Raw genomic sequence first — 17,220 nt, 5'->3', positions numbered from 1 at the left:
CACCTTCCCTTACATACACATATCCCTACCCTCAAACCTGGCCCTATTCTATGCTCTAATCCTGTAGGAATTTGCTCATAGTTGGCTAATAATTAATCTCTTCTCACTAGTTGAAACTCATATAAAATATTGATAGGAATAGTTATAATATATGAAGAACCTCCTAAAAATTGAAAAACCTTCCAGATCCAAATAAATTAATATCTAAACGGTGTAACTGTGGCTCTCTTGTGCACGCCTAAAACAGTATTTTCTGATCATTTTAACAAAATTAGTCAAAGAAACAAACTACTGAACTCAGAGAGGCCAACTAAAAATATTTCCCTATATATTAAATTAATGCTAGCAAAGATTTCCTACTGGAAAGTTTTCATAACTTAATCCTTGTAACTGTATAAGGCTGAGTTAATTCAGAAACAAACTGCTGTCCTTGCAAAGTGATTACAAATCAGATACTATTTGGAAAGGCAGGTATTATGGATAAATTAAGATAAAGTGTTTCAAGGATAAACATTACCCACTTTGAAGTGTTTTTGAAATGGTACAAATTCTTTGTATAAAAAAGTAAAATTCTGCCCCAGGGAAAGACAAATAAATGTGCAATAATAAACCAATACGCCAGTAGTAAACCAGTTCTCCTTGCCCAATTAAAATCACTATATTGACATAGTAACTGTATCTGCCTTCCAAGGTGTTGCCAAGATGTTCTTGTGCTAAACTTCAGAGTGGAAAAGGTGGCCATAGAATAAAATTCTGAACGCTTGCTATTCAAAGTGTGGTCCATGGGTCCCACAGTAATGGCTTTACCTGGAAACTTGCTACAAGGGCAGAATTCCAGACCTCACCCCAGACCTGCAGAAGCAGACTCTGGATTTTAACAAGATCCCTAGAGGATGCACATGCACATTATAGTTTGAGAAGCACTGCTCTAGCCCACAAAAACCAACACAACCACATCTGGTTCAGGTAGGCAGGAACGAATCTCGTTGGTTTGGTTTATCTGTTTATCTGCAGATGGGCCTGGCTTTAAGAAAGAGATAGGATCCAAAAAAGTTGTGTGAAACTGAAATTTAATTCCCGTAAAATCCTGATCAACACACGTGACACAGTCTCAAAAACGCATGCAGTTTAATCACATGATAATCTCATGTGTATTGACTGGACCAAATTTTGGGCTCTTATTCTGAATAACTTTCAAAACCAATCCCAGGAGAATCGATGGATTTTTTTCTCCTTCCAAGTAACCTGAATCGCACTACATTCCCTCACATAAAAGCCAAACATTCCTTGCTTCCATGCCCTTGCTTTGTGTGGTTCATTGCCCTCAAGTGCTCCCCACTTCACCCCATCTACTTCTAAAACCACATTTTTGGGACGTCCAAGTCCTAACTGCCTTCAAGACCTAACTTAAAATCCTCCTTCCCCCTTAGGTCTTTCCTGATTCCCTATGGGAAAGGATCCTCTCCCTTCCCTGAACCTAAGAATGCTTATTCTACAGCACCTAGCCCTTAGGTCATAGTTGTTTGTAGACATCGCAGCCTCCCCAGTTAGCCTGTGACCCTTTGGCAGTTAAAAAGTTTCTCAACGTGGCTCTAAAATCTGCCTTTTTATAACTTGGACTAACTGGTTTTCATTCTTTAGCTCCTTTATTTCTACACTGTAGATCTACACTATAGGTGTCCTATAGATAGACCCTACAGAAGCTGCTTCCCCATTTGCTCAATAATTATTGAGTGCTCATTCTATACAGAGCACTGGCTTCCAAATGACAGACTTCCCAACACCTGAAATTGGAAGGCAGAGCTCACACCTCCAGGATAAGCAGCAACAGCATTCCTCCTACAACACGCTCTCCTGGGTATGTTCCTGCTTTGTTCCTGCTCTCCTTTAAAAGAACACATCTCAGGTGTGTCCTGACCAGGGCAGAAGACAGTGAGATTGCTCATGTCTTTTCCTTGGACACTCACATCGTCCTTATATACTGGCTTCCTTGAAAGCTGCATCACTACCCCATGCTGGGTTTTTAGTCAAAGCTCCTGGTTCTTTTTCACGTGACCGGAACCTACATCATTCCCACAACCATACGCACTTGTACACGTTGATCCTCTGAAACCCAGTATTAGGGCTTCACATATTTATCCTTCTTAAACTTAACTCAGCTAGAGATGGAATCACAAATGTAACGTTCAGTGGTCCGCCATCTCTTTCCTGAATCTTCACCTTACTTCCAAACTCACCAGTTAGGTCCTCTCTCCTCTCAAACCTGCCTCGTAAAAGATAAACACATTATTTGCTGAACATATAAAAGGCACCAGAAGAAACTGTTCATCTGAGGAGCTAACCTAGAGCTGCTCTTAAAATTAATCCCAACATGTAGCCTTCCACACAGATTTTATTCATAAGAGCAATTAATAATAATAATAAAATAGGTATTCTTTTTTTTTTTTTTTTGCGGTACGCGGGCCTCTCACTGTCGTGGCCTCTCCCGTTGCGGAGCACGGGCTCCGGATGCGCAGGCTCAGCAGCCATGGCTCACGGGCCCAGCCGCTCCACGGCATGTGGGATCTTCCCGGACCGGGGCAGTCCCCTGCATCGGCAGGCAGACTCTCAACCACTGCGCCACCAGGGAAGCCCATAATAGGTATTCTTTACAGAATGGGGACTATGGTCAGCACTTTACAGACATCCTAGCATAGTAGTCCTTGCAGCTGCCCCATGAACTTGGTACTGTTATCCCCAATTTACAGAAAAACTGAGACTCAGTGAAATTATTTGCCTAATGGTACATAACTAGTAAGAAAAAAAAAAAAGCCTAAACTCCAATTCATTCTGATTCCAAAGACCGTACTCTTTCCACAGTTTCCCAGACCCTCTTCCCACGATGGGCAAGGTGGCTGTGGGAGTGGAAGCCCCATGCAATCCACACTTGGCAACACGGCTAGTCTACACTCTCAGGCTGGGTCTTTCCAGGGCAGCACCTCAGTGCACACCCAAGACAGTTCAAACAGCATTTAGCATTCAGCCTGAAAAATACTGATCTGATGGCGCCACCTACTGACCAACCTGCCCTCACCAGCAGTGGCCTCACATGGGTGCTTAGATCAAAGGGCTTCATGCTGTACGTGCGAGTAAAATACCTTCCTGTCAACTCTAACATCTTAAGATTCTGTCCAGCTATGGAAATCAAAACAGTCCTTCTGATATAATGACATCTTCACAAATACTGAACAGCAGTAAACTCAGCTGAATACTAAGCTGAATACTAACTAAATACCTCTGTAATTGAGGTTTTCAAACTACAGTGGAGTAACATGTTTGTTAATACTAATGCTGCAAATTTGAAATAACTCAATGTAAAAACTACCACATTTTAGGTGCAAAATTTGAAATAGTGTGAGTTTCTCACATTTTAAAAATTCATCAAGAAACACAATTTTTAAACTGTGTTTACTTCACTGCATGTGAGTTGGTAAATAAAAGTATCAGCCAGCCCTTTCAGTACCATGTCAACTACCATAGGATTTACCAGCCTTGGGACTTCTACAAGTGATAAAGTATTTTTGTATCACATTATGATATCATCCAAGCCTTTATTAAGTGGTGGTGGTAAGGCTAGTGCTTAAAAAGCTGCCCTCAAATCAATAATTATGAGACAAAGGTTAGATGTAATAAAATCTTTTGAAAAAAGTCAAATGCCCTCCATAGTATGCTGTGCCATTCATTTAGATTAAAGGAATCTGAAAAATATTAGAGATAATGCTCAGAAATAAAAAGCATCCTTAAAGTAAAAACATGCTATACAGTGAAGGGAGATGTATGCACTCTGAGAACTCATATGCCTCTCTCACTTTACATTTATTCCTATGAAAAAATATTCTTGAACTGAGTGTATGCATCTCTCTCATAAACAGTATTCTTTCTTTTCAAGTGTGTCATTACCAGAAATAAAAATAATATAGAGCTAAAGGAATATGCTTAAAGGTACATGTCTATCTACCATACCCCTTCTTCTCTTACCCTGTAAGGAAAGCAAGACTTTAATGTCTTCCAAGGGTCCTTTGAAGGGGAGAAAGGAGCCTGGAAAGAGGTGGGAACATCAAAAATTGGAGAAAATGCCTCCTTCTCAATGGGGGCTATAAGTAACTATAAACCAAGAAGTAACCCCTATCCCCACTTCTCGGTGACTAGACTTGGCCTGGGCCCTGCTCCTCGAGTGATATAGATGAGTTTTTTTTTAAGCTACAGGCTGCCATCCATTAGTAGGTCATGAAAGAAATAAATGGGCTATGACCCATTTATTAAAAAGGAAATAGAATAGGATAAAACAACAAAATATCAGAGTAAAGCACATATTCGGATTATTGTTTTCTGAAACTTTTTTTCACATATGTTTTGGGTGGCAATGCAATTTATTTTTACTGTGTACTGAAAATCACTGCCTTGGATAGTAACACTGCACTGACCATTGCTGAGGAGGACACATTTCCTCCAGTATTCTTCCCATGCAGGAGACCTTGGTACCCAGAAGAATTATTCATCACCTATAACTGCTGACCAAGTTAAAAGAACCATCGGACCTTGAAGAGAATCTCAAGGCAATACAACCAATTCTTATGGATCTAAACAAAACAGTAATTCATTATATTGTTTCCTTCCTATGAGTAATCAACACTAGACACCTGCTGTTTCCATAGTGTACTCTGAGATCATTTCCAGAATTCAGTAATTTCCAACATTAAACATCTTCAACCAGGACCATTAAATGAATATAAATTTGACTTACTTTCCCTGGATCTCTTCTAGTAGCTAAATTTCTAACAATGGCATTAGTAATTTTTAAAAGCAAAATGAGATACGCATTTAAATGTAACCTGGAAGGATATCAGGAACAAATAAGATGAACCAAGTCACAAATATCCAAAAAACGGAACTCAGCAGAAAGACTGTTGGTAAGTACATAAGGCTCTTATACCCGACCAAGAACCTAAAAGAAAAAAAGGATAAACATAAGGTATTAGTGAAAATAAGCTCGAATCATATTAATTTTAGCTCTAAATCCCCTTAAGTAATAATAATGATGCCCTCACATAACAACAGCTTTCACTGAGTGCTATGCGCCACTTTCCATGTGGTAACAGAGTTACACACCATCACCACCCCATTTTACATGTGAGAAAACTGAAGCACCGCGACCTCATAAGATGAATGTTCTAGTTCCCATAATTAACTTATACATTATTCCATTCCCAATAACTTTATACTTTCAAATCTTTTTTACTTCTATTGCAATACATATGTGTATTTCTTTCTTTTTTGGCATATCATATTTTCAAATACTCCAAAATGCAAAAACATAAATCCTTGGAGATTCACCTTCGCATTTAACAAGCTTTCTTCTAGAGTGTATTTTTGAAACATACAGATGCACACAACCTTGAGCACTTTCATCCTACAAACAGCTTGCAGAGCAGACCCTCGATGTAAAAAGACACATAAAGGCTAACAGTGACACTAGTCATCAAACACCAACCATCTCGCTTGGGTCAAAAGCAACTTGGAAGTCCACATATAACTTACTCAAACGTTTAACATTGTTGTTTCAAATGAAAAAAATCTGTCTTTTACAATAAATACTCAATATAGTAAATCGGTGCATGAATAGAGTTTACCTGGATCTACTTTAAAATTTATACCAGAAAAAAAAGGGTGATGATAGATATTAAAGGGTTTTTAAGAAGCTATCAAGATCATAAACACAATTATGATAAAATAACATTTGACAACAACTAAAGATCCCAAACCTCAGGCCCCCAATATGCTGCCAGAATAGGCCAAACAGAGCCCATGTAATCTCCATGGCATGGCTTGTCTGAGATTTTGCAGCAGAATATGTTTGACCTAATTAAGTGGTGCAGTGAACTACCTAGTTTGTAACAGCCTGCTACTACGACCTGTCTACTTCTAACAGGTATCTCATAGCAGCCTGGATCAATAAGCAACCTCCCGTGGAGGCTAATAATAGTGGAAGTTTACAGCTGCTTACCTCCGTGAAATTGGGACTCTATAGAGTGGGAGAAATAAAAGCAGTTGCCATATGAATTTGTCTCCTATTTGAATAGCGTACATATGCTAAGCCTAGCATATGAAGCCCTCAACTCGCAAAGAAAAGTTTCCATATAAATTTTTTGTGATGTGAGTTTCTATTAAAACAAACAAAATCTCAAATGCCCCTATCCTAGGTGAGTAGATATTGCCAGCCTTTGCTTTCTCTCTGGAAAAAAGAAAAAAGTGATGATTGTAATTTGGCTTAAAATTTATCTGAAGACCAAGTCAACCCAATTAGTGGAAAATAAATGAATATCTCTAACTTATAAGTCTTCTGAATAGCAGACAATTTTAGGCATTTTGCTATTTTTCAGAAATTTGAACTTTTATTTAACATTTAAATTCATTTCCAGCCTACTGTCTGCTCTTGAGTGATTAAGAGGTAAAATTCCTCTAATGCTTTGTTTTTTGTTATAGCAAGAGCAACTCATGCTTATTCTACAAAATGCTGGTAATCAAAAGAAGGACACAGAAATACTCATAATCACACCCTGAAGAGAGCAACACAGCACTTCCTTTCAGATTCTCTTTTATGGATCATCATCGTTACATTTTCCTTTCAGTGACTGAAAATGTTCAATGGGAGAGACAAGTGTCCTGCTTGTATGAGCCTTACATTCCAGGAAACAGTGATTAAGTGCCATGAAGAAAATACAATGGGGTGATGCAGTACAGTCAGTCAGGCATGGCCTCGCTGAGGAGGGGACGCTGGAACTGAGGCCTGACTGACGTCTCCCGCTATGCAACAATATGGTATCAGAACCCTTCAGACAGAGACACAAGCAAGAGCCAAGGCCCCAGGTGGGAATGAGCTTGACGTGTTTTAGAAACAGAAAGAAGGACGGAGGGCAGTGAAGGGAAGAGATGATGTCAGAGGGGAGGGAATGAATTACATAATACCTCACAGGCAAGGAGTTTGGATGTCATTCTGAGAACAAGAGGGCTCTACACAAGGAGAAAAGACAGAAACTGGTTTGCCTTTTTAAAAGACCACCCTGATTGCCACGTGAGGAGGAACTACAGGGGGGTAAGAGATGGAATCAGGAGACCAGCTGGGAGGCTTGGTCTAGGGTGCCGGCTGAGGAGAGAGCGAGCGAGCAGACCAGCTGGGGCAGAGCAGGAAGGACTTGGTAATGTGCTGAGTGGGGGAAGTGAGGAGAAAGGAAGGACAGAGGACAGTAATCCAAGGATGCTACCCCTGATTCATGGGAGGAACTGGGTGTCACTCTACTGGGAAAGGGAGGTGAGAAGAAGAGACTGGGGTGTGACATGATTATTGAGTACTGTGTGTCAGCCACTGTTCTAACCATTGTATTTGTATTAACGATGAGGCAGGCATTGTCACAATTTTCATCCTCGTTTTGTAGATGAAGAAATCGAGGCACAGAGAGGTCAACCAACTGGCTCAAGGTCAGACTGTTATGTGGTAAAGCTTGACTTGAACCCAGGCAATCTTTATATATATCATGTATGAATATTCTCCTAAAAGTAGAACCATACCATAGTTACTATTTTATAACTTCCTGTGATTTAATTAGGTTGTTTCAACTAAAAAACATTAAGAGCAAAAATAACTAGTTGACTAGTTTAGATTTAGATTTAGAATCTAGATTTAGAATTTAGAATAGGAAAAAACAAAATTTCTGAAAAATGGGCAAAAATGCTTCAAGATGCAAAACAGTTACAAAAATCTCCCCATTATTCACTGAGATTAACAATTCAAAAAGTGAGCTAGGATATTTATTTTCCACCACTTGTCAATGCAGTTTAATTACTGGATTGACCAATTTGCTTTCAGTCAAATCATATGCCATCAAAGCCCTTCCCTCCCACCCTGAGGATGTTTCTACATGATAAGTAACATTCATAGTTCAATAAAAATCTGCAACTCCAGCTAATCAGCAATAGAAATAAGCACTCAAATTGGAAATGCTATAACCAGCCTTGCAAAGATTAATATACACACCTTGGAAACAAAGATGTCAGAAAAAACAATACTATTAGAAGAAATCCTTTTAAAAGCCAAGAATCTGAACTGAAGTCCAATATGTATCCAACAGCCCACATGGTAATCACAAAAAGCATCAGCAGCAGGGAGAGCTATTAAGAGATTCAGAATTTTAGTACTTTATGGATTTTACCTCCTAAGTATCTAATAATAATTAGTTCAATAGAAAAACTACTTCCTGAATATACAGTAACAATTAATACAACAGCAGAACACAGAATTTTTCTTCAAAATTGCAGATAGATAAATCTGAAGTTTGAGAGATTACAAATCTTGGAAACAATCTTTGAAAAGCCTTATATTAATAAAATGTTGCTTAAACATGTTTTGTTTTGCTTTCTTCCACTCCAAGAAATGGTGATCTTTTAAGAAAAGTGTTAATGATAGCTGACATTTAAAAAAATAATTTCTTTCAAACTGTATTATATGTCAGAAAGCATAAAACAAGACAAAAAGACCACACAAAAATCAACACACCCAAGATTCAACGAAGAGAGTGTAAGAGTTCCAACCTGGGCACCAATGGTACCATCCCCTAATAAAGAAGGTTAGAAGGAACAAGTTTGAATTTTGTTTAGGGCACATGGAATTGTAGATGCCTATGGACGTCTAGGAGATAGCCAGGAGTCAGTCAGAAAAGCAGGCCTACCACACAGGAGAAAACCTGGTGTTCATCAGTATACAGGTGGGAAAGCCAGGAATGAAGAGCATCCTGAGGACTGTGTGCAGGTAGAAAGGGGCAGAATCTTGGCCATCGGAAACACTCAAGGGTAAAAAAAGGTAAGTCCCCAGAGGTAAGTAAGTAAGAGTGATCAGTATGACCAGAAAGGAAGGATGAGAACAAGAAGAAAGGTTCCAGTAAAGCCAGGGGAGAGAGCTTCAAGAAGGGAGTAATTCTCAGTGTCAAATGTCACATGGAGGCCAAAGACTTAAACATATCCTCAGGATGCTAATAATTCGGGTTTATTCTGCAAAGTTAAAAGAATGAAGCATCTACAAACCAACAGTGTGGCTATCTGCATTGAAGCCAGCCACCACATCTGTACAATGCAATCCCTTAAGTGCAATATACATGACCTTGGAAGTAAGCAGGGCTCGTGCAACAGCAAAGGGAGAAAATACATACTGCCCTATCTTCTTCAATCTTTACTTCCCTGAGCCACGTTCTGAGGATGGATAATTTCAAATGATATGAAATCTTTAATATACTTCCAATTCTAACTTGCATGATAACACAAAATGAGCAAGTCTAGATTTTTTTTAAAAAAAGGTAAACTTGGAATCTATAAGCAACATAATCTCAGAACAGAAATAACAATTAAATGTGGATCTCAAAATTTTAATCCCAGATACAGCACTCACAGATGAGCCACACTATTTCCTCATTGAACAAATATCCCAGTGTGTACCATATGCTAGGCACTGTTCCAGGCACTTAGGGGCACATCGATGAATTTAAGGTCTTTCTCTCACGGGGCCTAAATTCTAGCAGGGGAAGACAGACAAATGTACTAACTGAATTTTATAGCATATAAAAAGCTGGATGGAAACCACTGTAAGGACTTTGGCTTTTATTCTGGGAGAAAGTGGGAGACCATAGGATTCTGAGCAGATGAATGACAGTATCTGACTTACATTTTAAGATTCACCTGGCTGCTCTGTTGAGAAGAGACTAGAGGTGAGTAGAGGCAGGGAGATGTCAGACAGCTGCAGAAATCCACATGAAAGATAACGGTGGCTGGACCAAAATGCCATGGTAAAATGGTGAGAAGGGTCAGATTCTGGATATATACTGAGGGCAGAACTAGCCAATATGTTTTCCTGACGGACTGGATACGTGATATGACAGAGAAAAGGCAAAGATAACTGGAGAGTGGGAGTTGCCACCTACTGAGATGGGGAAAGCTGTAGATGGAACAGTTAGGGACAGTGGGGAGGAGAGATCAGGAGCTCAGTTTTGGATGTTATGTTGATGATGCCTATTGGGACGGTGAACTGGATAAATCAAGGTAGCTGGATATACAAGTATGGAAAGGTCTGAACTAGAGATAACTTCGGGAGTTGTCAACATAGAGACGGCATTTAAAGCCATGGAAGTGCATGAAATCACCAAGGGAATGACTAGACAGAAACGAGTTCCAAGGACAAAACCCTGGGGCACTCTACCAATAAAGGGGGGGAGAGAGTAGAGGAGATGGCAAAGGAGACTGAGGAGTAACCGTTACTTCTTTTTCTCTCCCTTCACATACCTAAATGCAAAATTGGTGTAGTATTCATGATGACCCTCTGCATAGAAATCCCATGCCTATTAATCTAGAATCATCCTGAAGGTATAATTATTAATTATTATTTGATAAGACGATGCTATCATATATGAAAACGTTAAAACAGTGAAATCAATTCAATACCCCATTTTAATAATTTTAATTATATTCTCTATTACAACTTAGATTTTGCTGGCCATTCGTGGAGCTTTAGAGCCATCTAGATAAGGACCAACAACAAATTGCCAATAAAAGTGCCAAATTTCCAACTGTGGGTTATGGGATGTGTGGGAAAGATATAATCAGCAGATATAATGCAGCACTAGGCCAACGCCCTGGTTTCCCCTGATGCCTTAAAAAACAAAAACAAATGAAAACAATTCTTATAGCCCACAGAATAGGCCCCGAATGAAAGTACCTCGCATTTCTGCAGCCACCTCCAAAGTCTGAAATTTTTGTTGGCTCGCATTTTGGCCTCTGTTTTTAGCATATGAATAACGAGCCGATTTTTGTTTTGCACAGCCATATCAAGAGGGGTTTCTCCCTTAAAAAAAAAAAGAAAAGTAAAAGTTCAATTATATTTTTGATATATCAATACCATAGATGCTAAACATTTTTAAAAACTCACCAGAATCACAGATTCACTGTATTTATTCCAAGGGTAGCCAACTATTATTGTTTATACTCATCTTGTGGTAAAAGAAAACATGTATAGCTTATCTTTATGTTAATTTATCGGTCTTCTAACTCAAGATATAATAAATTAAGGGAGATAAACACCTGGTCATACCTTAACATTTCGGATATCCAGGCTAGCACCAGCTTCCAAGAGTTTATCAATGGCATTAACATTTCCTGCTGCAACTGCCCAGTGAAGTGGAGTGTTTTGGTGTATTTTATCAACTACATTGAGAGAGGGATTAAACTTTAAGAGAAATCCAGTTGGTTCTGGCCTGTCTCAAAACAATAAAATACCAAGAGATATTAGATAGTTGAATGATTTGAAGGGCAAATGTAAACAATGAAACTGTTTGCTAACATATCAATGAACCAATCAGTAAGTATTCTGAAAACTGAGGAACTTCTCTGTGCAGAGTTCCATTCTAGATGCTAGTACTGGAGAGTTCCCACCCCAAGAGACATCTATTAAGTGATAGTCTGCTATATAATGTAATTTTAACATCAGTACTGTGGAATAACTGCTTTTGTTTTTCAAATTTTTACTTTCATGTTGCTGTTCTATTGGTTAACATTTTTTTTTAAACTTAACTTCGGCCAACATTTAATACTATGTTATTCATCCAATTAAAAAATTAAATGTACAACATTATATTTGAGGAGATAAACCAAAAGCTAACTTCACATTCTCCCTCCAACCAATTACTGCATAAAGCGGTATAAATAATGTCCTAAAATATTTGTTTACCATAGAAAGTTATGGACTTGAAAGCAGAATTCAATAAAATATTTTTACTTCATCATCAACACCTTCCCTTCTTTTAGGACTACTCAAAAGATTCCTTTAATAAAACAATATTCTACTTTACTTATTCTATCAAGATTTTTAAACATTATACCTGACTTTACAGTTACCAGCAATGACAAAATGCCTTCTGACAAAATTCCACCCCAGCCCCACCTCTGCATGAGCTAAAAGGAAATGGCATCAGAACTAACTCAGTTCCTAGGGGAGACATCTTAAGTAAAAGCAGAATCAGAAATTAAGTACAACGTTGGAAACAAAACTGATACAGGGCAAACTGTAGCATGTATTTGAATAGAAGAATAACAGAAGTTGGACGATATGGTGATCGATAATCACAAGCGATGATCAATAATCACAATATGGTGATCAATAATCACAAAAACTTAGATATGTAAATAACTGATATGAACATATAAACATACTATTTTCATAGATCAGTTATAATTAATATTTTCAGAGCAGTCAACAATGTCAGAGAACCACAAAATTTATTGTTTTCTGGAAAGTATATTTCTCATCTACATTGCAAATTATGAGAGCATTTAAACCTGTAGCCATTCTTGAAAAATGTAAACTAAGAAATGTACGTCATGTTAATAAGTATATGCTGTGGAATCTCTACCTGTTCTGTAAGGAAATTTTTTTTCTTATTAGTAGCTTTCAAACTTTTCCCCAAAGCTACCAGAAAACAGAAAATTTACTTCAATGGTGCTTTTCTAACTACAACTACATTAAAAGTCCATATCACAGTCACAAGATGGAAAATCTTACTTTCTTCCTCAGAATGTTGTGTCATCTCACAAAGACTAAGATACTTAAATTGCTGGATCAAGAGTCAGAATAAGGCAATTCAGTTAAACTCACTTACCCAAGTACTTTGTAAGCTGATAACATGAGAGGTGTCTGCCCATTTACATCTGTCATATTCACACTCTGTTCAAAAAGAAGAGTCAATCAGCCTAATTGTAAACACAGTCAAGATTCTGTCTCCTCTCTTAGAAGTATCTCTTTAATACATTCATACTACTCCCTCTTACACAAAGTCATCCAGTCTCTACTTAAACACTTCCAGTAATAGTGAACTCTTGATCTTCTGAGGCAGCTTGCAATTTTGAACTTATGTTTCAAAGAGTAAAATATGAAAAGTTCTTTTTTATTTTCTAGAATATAGAAAAAAAGGGAAATCATACCTCCAAGAGGATATGCTTCTTTTAATAAAATGGACCCAGATTTGAGGTATATGATACCTCAACCAAGCCAAAAAAAAAAAAGAGTCAGTTACTGAATATTTTTATGGGCCTTGGAGGAATAAGCCCAAAGAGAAGCAGAAAAGATGACTCGTCATACAGCTTTCCAAAATGAGACCCAGGAAGTTATAATTATTCTACTTGAGTTGACTAAGTCTAAGAGAAAGTGCTTATTTAAAGAGAACACAGGGCTTCCCTGGTGGCGCAGTGGTTGGGAGTCTGCCTGCTAATGCAGGGGACACGGGTTCGAGCCCTGGTCTGGGAAGATCCCACATGCCGCGGAGCAGCTAGGCCCGTGTGCCACAACTACTGAGCCTGCGCGTCTGGAGCCTGTGCTCCACAACAAGAGAGGCCGAGATAATGAGAGGCCTGCGCACTGCGATGAAGAGTGGGCCCTGCTCGCTGCAACTAGAGAAAGCCCTCACACAGAAACGAAGACCCAACACAGTCCCCAAAAAAAATAAATAAATAAATAAATAAACTTTTAAAAAAAAGAGAACACAATCATCCCAACAGCATTTGTGCAAACATGTTTCCACGCCTGTTACAGACGAGACTACTGATATATAAACTACTTGCTACCAGAAAGCATATCTCAGGCAAGTAGAGCTGACAGTGAAACTCCCACCGCCAGCAACCTATAATTTAACCAGTGCCATAAATGGATGCCTCTTAAGGCAAGTCATTTTTCATGGAATTACTTTAGGGAACAATAAGAAACATACATTCAAATTGGTCTCCACTTGGACTTAAATAATGCAAGCAAATGATGGGGTAATTTAGTGATCTGACTACCATTTCCACATTCAATCAGAAGAAAAATACAGGCTTTGAAGTCATGTTTATGAAAAACTCTGCAAATTACTGGGATCATAAGGAAAACTATTATAGGCTTACAAGCTTCAGAAACATCTATTATATGTTACTGAGCTAAATGACCTATCCTTTTTGCTCCAATGAAGCTGAAAAAGCAGTATTCAATAGCTAGATTTACTGAGGCTAGTATTTGAATATCTGGATATCTGTAACTTCTACTTTAAAAATGAGGGCAGAAAAAAAAAATGAGGACAGACTACTAGTAATCATCCTCTGAATCCCTTCAGATTTACAATAGCTGGAGTACAAGAAACGTTTCAAAACATACCTGTCCTTTTGAGATGAGATATGCTATAATGGGCATGTGTTGAAATAACACTGCCAGGTGGATGCTGCTGAATCCTTCTCCATCGATAAGAGTGGGGTCTGCACCATACTGCAGTAATAATATGACCATAGGTAAATGCCCTTGTCTGGAAAGAAAGGACAAAAATTATACTGTATTCTATCGCGCAAAAAAAGAAAAATTCAGGGAGAAACCAATGTTCCTAAGACACGAAGGATTTTGGTTAGATTTAAAGAGTACTGCCTAACAATACACAAATTTTTAAAACACTGGAGATTCTCTAAATGTCTTTTACATAGATGCTCCAAGCTTCGAACTATCTGGACGGTCCTTCTTGAGTGCAGGTAATAAACTTAATAACTTCCCAATCTACCTTAAATCTTATGTGTAAGATTACTACCATGTGTAAATAATTTTACATAACTAATGATAAAAATGGAAATTAAAAACCACTTAGAGGGCCTCCCTGGTGGCGCAGTGGTTAAGAGTCCGCCTGCCGATGCAGGGGATACGGGTTCGTGCCCCGGTCTGGGAGGATCCCATATGCCGCGGAGCGGCTGGGCCCGTGAGCCATGGCCGCTGGGCCTGCGCATCCGGAGCCTGTGCTCCGCAACGGGAGAGGCCACAACAGTGAGAGGCCCGCATACCGCAAAAAAAGAAAAAAAAATAAAAAATAAAAAATAAAAACCACTTAGACTTTATTGCTGCTATTTTAAAAACAAAAAATAATCATGAAGCAGATATGCCACAGCGTAACATTCACAGACTGCAGGTATACTGTGATCATCTTTTTCTTAGGAACTACATATTTTTCTTTGAATATGGCTCATTTCTCTGTAAAGCACTGTACCTCAGTAGCTTAACAGGGGGATAAGCTAACCCCAGCTTCCTCAAAATTCTTGGCTATGGAGAAAAGATTCAATTCCTTGCCTTAAATGAACAATTATTCACTTCACTTTCAGGTTCATATCAATCCCACCAACCACAGAGAGATGGAGTTAAAATGAAAGATGAAGAAGTTGTTAAGTATCCACACAGACACTTACTAACTTCAGCTTCAGACGCCAACACATACAAGAGAAAAGAACTGATTGAGTTTACACTCACTGAACTACCACTTTTATCCATGTGATCAAATATTAAACATATTTATTTTGATTATAAAATATAATACACATATTTGAGGTTGAGCATCATAGTGGAGCCTCAAATTAAAATAAAAACATCATCTCTGGAAACTCTTTAAAACAGTCAGTTAGTTAGTTGTTTGTTTGTTTGTTTATTTATTTATGAAGGGGTAAAAAGGAAAGAAAGCCTTGCAAATGGTCTGTAACTGCAATTTCCAATATGGAATACTAGTCATATACAGCTATTTAAATTCTAATTAGTTAAAATTAATTAAAATTAAAAATTCCATTCCTTAATTGCATTAGCCACATTTTGCATTTCATGTATGGCTAGTGGCTACCTTACTGGACAGCACAGAATAGAACATTTCCATCATCACAGAAAATTCTACTGGAAAGTGCTGGTCTGTAATATTCAGAAAATGAGTAAGTCACTTTTGATTTTGAACAGCAATTTCAGTATTTAAAGAAACCTTTACCTGATGGCCCAGTGAAGAGGAGTTGAATTTAAATCTCCGCCCAACTGATCTACCACAGCACCTTTCGAAATATAAAACCTGTTAAAAGCAGACATAAATGAAAATAAGATTTAAAACTTAAAATTCATACTAAGAAAGAAAACATCAATTTTTCTTAGTAATAAATGTATTAGAAAACAGAAATTATAATAATACCTCTCTCTAAAAACACTCAGATCTACAGAGGTCTGAAAGATTCACACAACTGCATCAAACAGATCCCTGGTGAAATATTCTCATCATGTTAAGTAATTACTCCTGCTGTCATGAGCATTCCATGACAACTATACACCAAACACATAGTAACTACTCTCTGCATATTCTAACCACCACAACACTCTTGAAATGGTTTATATTCAAAAGGTTTCTATTACAGATATTCTACTTAACTGGCAAGAAGAAAGGTGAAACTATGTCACTGCTAACAGTTTAAAATTAGAATTACTATGTGGGAATGAATTCTAAAAGTAGGTAGCAAAAAATTAATTCAAAATCCTTTTGGAGAAGTTAGACATTTTGAGCATTTCACTCTCTATTTTGGGGGCACAGATGGGATACACTGTATAAAGTGAAACTACAAGGTAAAGAGACTTATTTTCTTCAGCAGTTTACAGGAATTAGTCTCGTTATTTCAAAGTTGTGCTTCATGTATCATATTATCTAAACAATACACCAGTTTATTTCCACAGAAAAGGAGTTTGCTTGTGAGTATATCTGTTTATTCTAAACTTTAGTATATTTCTACTTTTTTAAACCTCAAGGATTTTAAGTACGTATAATGCAAAACATATATACATTCACATACATACACATTTTACACGCTAAGGTATAAAACAAAGAAAAAACAAAAACGATGGGTAGGCAGTAGGGCTTTATGAAGGGGAACTATTTTATACAATCCCACACAGGCCTACTTTAAAATGTATTCCAGGGCTTCCCTGGTGGCGCAGTGGTTGAGAGTCCGCCTGCCGATGCAGGGGACACGGGTTCGTGCCCCGGTCCAGGAAGATCCCACATGCCGCGGAGCGGCTGGGGCCGTGAGCCATGGCCGCTGAGCCTGCGCATCCGGAGCCTGTGCTCCGCAACAGGAGAGGCCACAGCAGTGAGAGGCCCGCGTACCGCTAAAAAAAAAAAAAAAGTGTTCCATATTTAATTTTGTTTTTAAAGTTAAATTATTCCCCTACCTAACCATTCCTCCTGGCGTTATTTCAACATAAAATATTTCAGTGATTCTTCTAAACTAGATTAAACTATCTGTTCTATCCTGGAAAATGTGTTATGCTTTCCCTTTTCAAAAAATGTT

At 38.1% G+C, this 17,220-nt stretch overlaps 1 protein-coding gene across 1 annotated transcript in view; it reads right to left on the bottom strand.

Moving 5' to 3' along the window:
* Nucleotides 1–17,220, bottom strand: part of ZDHHC13 (zinc finger DHHC-type palmitoyltransferase 13) — a 49,210-nt gene that overhangs the window by 12,640 nt on the left and 19,350 nt on the right. The window contains 7 exon segments of the mRNA XM_060103286.1: nt 4,884–4,984; nt 8,072–8,205; nt 10,796–10,921; nt 11,168–11,330; nt 12,732–12,796; nt 14,255–14,399; nt 15,879–15,956. Of these exon segments, the coding sequence (XP_059959269.1) occupies nt 4,884–4,984; nt 8,072–8,205; nt 10,796–10,921; nt 11,168–11,330; nt 12,732–12,796; nt 14,255–14,399; nt 15,879–15,956 (812 nt within the window).

This window comes from Mesoplodon densirostris, chromosome 7 (genome assembly GCF_025265405.1).
Source record: "Mesoplodon densirostris isolate mMesDen1 chromosome 7, mMesDen1 primary haplotype, whole genome shotgun sequence".
In the NCBI taxonomy this organism is placed as follows: domain Eukaryota; kingdom Metazoa; phylum Chordata; class Mammalia; order Artiodactyla; family Ziphiidae; genus Mesoplodon; species Mesoplodon densirostris.
This window is presented reverse-complemented; position numbering and strand designations above follow the sequence as displayed.